The 7,666-nt window shown below is 38.7% G+C and overlaps 1 protein-coding gene across 3 annotated transcripts in view; it reads right to left on the reverse strand.

Moving 5' to 3' along the window:
- The window catches only part of WDR44 (WD repeat domain 44), a 118,917-nt gene that overhangs the window by 31,397 nt on the left and 79,854 nt on the right, over positions 1–7,666 (reverse strand). For all 3 annotated transcript variants that reach the window (XM_011948701.1, XM_011948700.1, XM_011948699.1), the window contains one exon: positions 4,810–4,923. In XM_011948701.1, the coding sequence (XP_011804091.1) occupies positions 4,810–4,923 (114 nt within the window). The remainder of the gene's footprint in view (positions 1–4,809; positions 4,924–7,666) is intronic.

Raw genomic sequence — 7,666 nt, forward strand, 5'->3', positions numbered from 1 at the left:
GTGCCATTGCACTCCAGCCTGGGCAAAAAGAGCAAAACTCTGTCTCAAGAAAGAAAGAAATTAAAGTTGTTCAAATTTTAGCTATTATGAGATAAGAATCTTTTTACTTATCTTTCAGAATATCTAATAATTTTTTGTTTTCTTTTTGTTTTTTGTTCCATTTTTTGGTATTTATTTTTTCTTGATTATTCCTTTATGATAAATTATTAAAGGTAGATTTACCAAGTAAAATGTTATATACATATATTTTTCTAGTTTTTTCTTTTTTTTTTGAGATAGGATCAAGAGTTCTGTCGCCCAGGCTAGAGTGCAGTGGCATGGCTTCGGCTCACTGTAACCTCCGCCTCCTGGGCTCCAGCGATCCTTTCACCCCAGCCTCCTGAGTAGCTGGGACCACAGGCATGTGCCACCACACTCAGCTAATTTTTTGTGTTTGTTTGTAGAGACAGGGTCTCTCTTTGTTGCATGGGCTGGTCTTGAACTCCTGGGCTCAAGTGATCCTCCTGCCTTGGCCTCTCAAAGTGCTGGGATTACAGGCATGAGCCACCATGCCTGGCCACTGTCTATTCTTTATTATGGGCATTTTAAATATATACAAAAGTAGATGGAAGAGTATAATGAACTCCATATAATATAATGAACCCCATGCATCCATCACCTGCTTTGATAATTATCAAAATTTTACCTACTTTATCAATCTTCCCATTTTTGTTTAGTTTTGCTGCAGCATTGAAAGCAAGATCTAGACACTAATAATTTTATCAGTAGACACTTCTATATATACCTCCAACTGATAACCCTTCTTTTAAATATGATTACCATGCCATTCTCAGGCCTAAAAAATACCATTTATATCATCTAGTATCTAATCCATACTCAAATTTTCTAATTATCTCAAGATTTTCTTTTTGAGACAGTCTCGCTCTGTTGCCCAGGCTGGAGTGCAGTGGCGCCATCTCGGCTCACTGCAACCTCCGCCTCCCGGGTTCAAGTGATTCTCCTGCCTCAGCCTCTGGAGTAGCTGGGTCTATAGGCACACGCCACCACTCCCAGCTTAGTTTTTTGTATTTTTTAGTAGAGACGGAGTTTCACCATGTTAGCCAGGATGGTCTTGATCTCCTGACCTCGTGATCCAACCGTCTCGGCCTCCCAAAGTGCTGGGATTACAGGCTTGAGCCACCGCGCCCGGCCAAATACCATATTTCATTGATTCTAAAACTTTTTGACATTACCTGTTCTGAAATTCGGATGAATCTTATCAATGTCTAAAGAAATCTGCCAGGCACCAGCAGAGAACTAACGTGTGCCTTGGTTGTTATCACCTGCACATATGGGAACTTAGCTATCAGTATAAGATATTTATTCATTTTATTGTCACTTCAGTTATTTTCACACTGATAACACTGGTGAATTTTAACTCACATAGATCTCTAACTGTCATTTAAAATGTCTTCAAAAAGATTACCCTATAATGCAGCATGGAAATGAAAAGTTATTGTGCACCTGTCATACTCTAGGCAAGAAAATTAGAGAACAAAAATTGTCAAATCTTTCAGAATAGACCACAGAATGTTCAAGGCTAGAAGATGGTAGTGTAACTGACTTAGGCACTGTGATGGCCCCATCGCCCAGGAACCAAACATGTCTGTCAAAAGCTTTCAGCTGGCAGAAGCTCATTAATTCCTAAACATAATCTATTTAAGGAGGAGAACTATGAGTTATACTGAATGAGAAAACTCAAATGACACCTCTGTATTTTTTGGTGTGCCTAAAGGTGCTAAACAAATCAAGGCAATGATGACATTTATCGCATACTTTTATGTGGTAAGCATTGTTCTTTGCATAATATAGCAACACTATGAGGTAGGTACATTGCGGTATACCTGTTTTCAAATAGATGGTATACTTTATGATTAAAAGTAAAGAATTAAAAAACAGAATTTGGAAGATTTACAATAATCTTTGAAATATCTAACAACAATCATTTTTATTTTCAAGATCCACTCAGTTCCAGAAAAGTTTTGAAGAGTACATGCAGTTTCCATTATAATTTCCTGTTGATTAATAACAACTGTATAAAAACTTAACCTATGGCACATCATAAACCTATGTTCATTAAAACTGACTTTATTTGGCTGGGCACAGTGGCCCATGTCTGTAATCCCAGCACTTTGGGAGGCTGAGGCAGGTGGATCACTTGAGGTCAGGAGTTCGAGATCAGCCTGGCCACCATGGTGAAACCCCATCTCTACTAAAAACACAAAAAAATTAGCTGGGCGTGGTGGCCCATGCCTGTAATCCCAGCTACTAGGGGAGGCTGAGGCCAGAGAACCGCTTGAACCTGGGAGATGGATGTTGCAGTGAGCTGAGATCATGCCACTGCACTCCAGCCTTGGGACAGAGCAATACTCCGTCTCAAAAAATCACAAAGCAAAACAAACAAAAAAAACCCAAAAAACAGAAACTGTCTGTATTCAATTCCTGCAATAGTTCTTTGCTTTGAGCATATGAAAGAGGTATGAAGACATCCCTAAAATATTAAGTGAAGGTGCTGAAGACATGTTAAGATTTCTTTCAAATAAGTTTTAAGAAAGCCTTGTTCTTTTATAAGTATTTAATAAGTACTTCTTACTAAATAAATGAAATTAAATAACTTTCTTAAACTAAGCACTGATCTTGGAAGTCAGATAAATTAGATTAAAATCTAAGTTCTACCCATAACTAATTTTGTGATTTTAGATAGGTCACAGGGGCTCAATCTCTTCATCGAGACAAAATAAGATTGTCTACCTCACGGGGTTGTTATTATAAGAATTAACAGGGTAATTCTTGTTACTGGCACAAAATACATCTTCAACAAATAGAAAACTCACTATAAGCACTGTGATAGACATTAAAGAGAAACAATATCTGGTTTGAGTTGGTGTTAGTATCTGGTTCCTACCCTGGAGAGGCTTAGAATCTTGTTGCAGAAATTTTGTTGCTTTCCTCTGGATGGAGGTGGGGTGGAGGGATTGGGGTATGAGGATAGACCTTTAGGAACCATTCCTGTATGGGGCAGCACCTCACTGAAATAATTCATCTAGACTAGTGCTTCTCAGACTATTTCTGGTGAAGGACTGTTTTTGTTTTTTAAATTTCCAGTGAGTTGTGGACTGAAACTATTTTAAAACACAGAAAACATTTACTAGAAAAATGAAATAAAAATAAAAGGCATATAAAATATAAGCCCCATTTTGTATTATTATACAAAATAGAAGCCCAGGTTTTAAAGGACTAAACAGGTACAAACTTAATATGAAAACTGCCATAAACACTTCTAAATAGTTTACTCTTGCTTTCTGCACTTTTCACAGACTGATATTCGATATTCATATCGTCAGGGACCAGGAAGACCAGGTGGTTTATAGGCTAGCACTAATCCTTAAAAATGCACATTACTCACTTGAGACAATTAGGTAGCTGGATAGATACTAAATCATATTACTGCTGCCTCCTAAGAGATAGAATGGAAATAAAGTATAAAACGGAAAGAAAGTATAAAAAATTTATGATTTCTTAAATCTTTCAATGTGTCCAACATTTGTTATTTTTGTCATCCTGTTTCCTTGTAGTGATTAGCTATTGTGACACTGGAATGGGCAAGAGAGTAATGATCCAAAGTCATGGGGTTTGAACCTAAACTCCCGTAACTTCCTAGCTATACGCCTTTAGGCATGTTCTTTAACACGTATGACCCTTGTTTTTTTAAATCCTTGATAAGGAAATGTCAACAATCTCATAAGGTTGTTTTGAGGGTATGAACAGAGCACATGTAAAGTACTTACTTACCTTTTGTCTGTGTCCCCAGTGGCTAAAATGCTACTTGGCAGATAGTGATGATGATGATGATGATGACTGCTAATATTAATTGGGCATTATTATGTTCTAGGCAAGCGTTTTATATTTACTAACTCAGTTAATCATTATCATCACTGCTAATATTAACTGAGCATTTATTATGTTCTAGGCAAGTGTTTTATATTTACTAGCTCAGTTAATCTTTCCCTATTATAACCCTATGAGGGTTTTTCAAAAATATATTTTATATTTTTTTAATATTATATATTTTTATTATGTCTATTTTGCAGATGAGGCATGGTGAGGTTAAATAACTTGCCCAAGGTCACACAACATAAGGGGCAGACTAGGAAGAATATATACCTTGGGGGTCTGGCTCCAGAGGTCATTTCTTAACCAGGTGGTAAAATGATCAATGGATGTGTTTTGAGTGAATGAAAAGTACTTGGTACACAGCAGGTATAGTTGCACAGGTTCTCAATTTTTTTTAAACTATTAAATATTTCCTCCATGAAGCAAACAAGGGAATAGTCAGTGAGATAGGAAGTGAATCTAGAACATACAGTGCTCCAAAATCAAGTAGTTCAAGAAAGATAAATAGCATCAAATCATCAAATGCCAGAGAAAGGTTAAGGAGAATGAGTTCAAAGAAAAGGTAATAATTCTGGTAAGAAGGTGGTTATAACAGTTAATTTTATGTATCAACTTAGCTAGTACTAAATTATTTAATTATTAAGCTAGTACTCAATTATTTAATCAAACACCAATCTAGTTGTTGCTGTGAAGGTATTCTGTACATGTAATTAATCCATACTCAGTTGATTTTAAGTAAAGGAGATCACCCTTGACTATGTGGGTGGGCCTCATCCAATCAGTTGAGGTTTCCCAGAGAAGAAATTCTGCTTTAAGACTATAGTATCAGCTCCTTACACACAGAATTAATATATGATTCAAATAAGAATTTCTTACTTTAGACCATGAAAGATCAAGGAGATCAGCAGTATGCCCTTTATATTTGCAAAATGGCCGTTGCCGAAAGGGTGCGTTTTTATCATCAGGGTCTTCATCAGTTCCACTGCATACCTATTCAGATATAAAGATAAACTCTGAAACTGCAATGTAAAATTAGTTTCACATTCTTCCCACCCCATCTGGTGAGGGCCATTCTACAGCCTCAGCTTCCCAAGTAGCTGAGATAACAGGCACATGCCACCACACCTGGCTAATTTTTTATATTTTTGGTAGACACAGGGTTTCACCATGTTGGCCAGGCTGGTCTTGAACTCCTGACCTCAGGTGATCCACCCGCCTCGGCCTCCCAAAGTGCTGGGATTACAGGAGTGAGCCACCGCACCCGGCCTAAACTTTTTAAATTATAAAGTAATACATGATCAGCATAGACAATTCGGAAAACAAAAAACAGAAAAATTAAAATCACCCCAAACCTGCTAACATTTTGTCTCTCTCTTCAACTTTTCATTTTTAAAAAATGTATTTGAAATCATATTAAACATGAAATTTACCAACCTTCCCATTATACCATGAGCATTTTCTGTATTTCATGCTTTGAAAACATTTAGTAGTTGCATAATATGGATGCATCACGATTAATCATTCTTCCTTTGTTGGTCACTTACACATTTCCAACTTTTCTGCTAGTAAAAACAGTAATTTGGCCAGGCGTGGTGGCTCATGCCTGGGATAATCCCACCACTTTGGGATGCTGAGGCAGCCAGATCACCTGAGGTCAGGAGTTGGAGACCAGCCTGGCCAACATGGCGAAACCCCATCTCCACTAAAAATACAAAAATTAGCAAGGCATGGTGGCAAACAACTGTAATCCTAGCTACTAGGGAGGCTGAGGTAGGAGAATCACTAGAACCCGAGCCAGACTCCACCTCAAAAACAAAAAACAAACAAACAAATAAAACCCAGCAATTCAATGAATGCCCTGGAACACGAATCTTTATCCATATTTGACTATTTCCTTATTATTATTATTATCATCATCATTATTATTATTTTGAGACTCAGTCTTGCTCTGTTGCCCAGGCTGGAGTGCAGTGGCACGATCTTGGCTCACTGCAACCTCTGCCTCCTGGGTTCAAGCAATCCTCCTGCCTCAGCCTCCCAAGAATCTGGGATTACAGGCACACGGCACCACGTCTGTCTAATTTTTGTATTTTTAGTAGAGACAGGGTTTCACTATGTTGGCCAGGCTGGTCTTGAACTCCTGATCTCAAGTGATCCACCTGCCTCAGCCTCCCAAAGTGCTGGGATTACAGGCGTGAGCCAGTGCTCCTGGCTTATTTCTTTATCCTTATATTAGGGTCATTACTGGGTCATAAAGTTCAAACCTGAAACTTTTATAGTCTCTGTTTTTTTTTTAATGTTTTGAATTAAAAAATAATACTTATTTTAAGTTCCAGGATACATGTGCAAATGTGCAGGTTTGTTACATAGGTAAACATGTGCCAGGGTCGTTTGCTGCACCTATCAACCCATCATCTAGGTTTTAAGCCTCACATGCGTTGGCTGTTTTTCCTGATGCTCTCCCTCCCCCCATCCCCCTGACAGGCCCCAGTGTGTGTTGTTCCCCTCCCTGTGTCCATGTGTTCTCACTGTTCAGCACCTACTTATAAGTGATAATGTGTGGCGTTTGGTTTTCTGTTCCTGCATTAGTTCGTTGAGGATAATGGCTTCCAGTTACATCCATGTCCCTGCAAAGAACATGCTCTCATTCCTCTGTAAGGCTGCATAGTATTCCATGGTGTATATATACCACATTTTCTTTATCCAGTCTATCATTGATAGGCATTTTTGTTGATTCAGTATCTTTGCTATATGGAATAGTGCTGCAATGAACATATGCCTGCATGTATCTTTATAACAGAATGATTTCTATTCCTTTGAGTATATACCCAGTAATGGGATTGCTGGGTCAAATGGTATTTCTGGTTCTAGGTCTTTAAGGAATTGCCACCCTGTCCTCCACAATGGTTGAACTAATTTACATTCCCCTCTTTCGTTTGCTTTAATAAAAGTAGGTAAGCATAAAAGAAAACTTTAGTAAAACAGAGTATAAAGAATCAAAAGATGTAAAATCCTATCACTCAGAGATAAAGAATATTGTTAATAATTTAGCATATTTCCTTAAAGTCTTTTATCTATGAATATTTATAGGGCCAGGCATGGTAGTTTGTCCCTGTAATCCCAGTGCTTTGGGAGGCTGAGGCAGGAGCATTGCTTGAGGCCAGGAGTTTGAGACCAGCCTGGATAACATAGTGAGACTGTCTCTACAAAAATAATAATAATAATTTTTTTTTTTTTGAGATGGAGTCTTGCTCTGTCACTCAGGCTGGAGAGCAGTGGTACAATCTTGGCTCTCTGCAACCTCTGCCTCCTGGGTTCAAGCAATTCTCATGCCTCAGTCTCCTAAGCAGCTGAGATTACAGGTGGCTATCACCATACCTGGCTACTTTTTATATTTTTAGTAGAGACGGGGTTTCACGATGTTGGCCAGGCTGGTCTTGAACTCCTGATCTCAAGTGATCCACCCACCTCGACTTCCAAAGTGCTAGGATTACAAGTATAAGCCACCATGCCTAGCCCAAAAATTATTTTTTAATAAAAAAAATAGGCCAGGCACGGTGGCTCACGCCTGTAATCCTGGCACTTTGGGAGGCCGAGGTGGGTGGATCACGAAGTCAGGAGAAGGAGACCATCCTGGCTAACACGGTGAAACTCTGTCTCTACTAAAAATACAAAAAAATTAGCCGGGCGTGGTGGTGGGCGCCTGTAGTCCCAGCTACTCGGGAGGCTGAGG

Source organism: Colobus angolensis, unplaced genomic scaffold (assembly GCF_000951035.1).
Source record: "Colobus angolensis palliatus isolate OR3802 unplaced genomic scaffold, Cang.pa_1.0 Scaffold282, whole genome shotgun sequence".
Lineage (NCBI taxonomy): Eukaryota > Metazoa > Chordata > Mammalia > Primates > Cercopithecidae > Colobus > Colobus angolensis.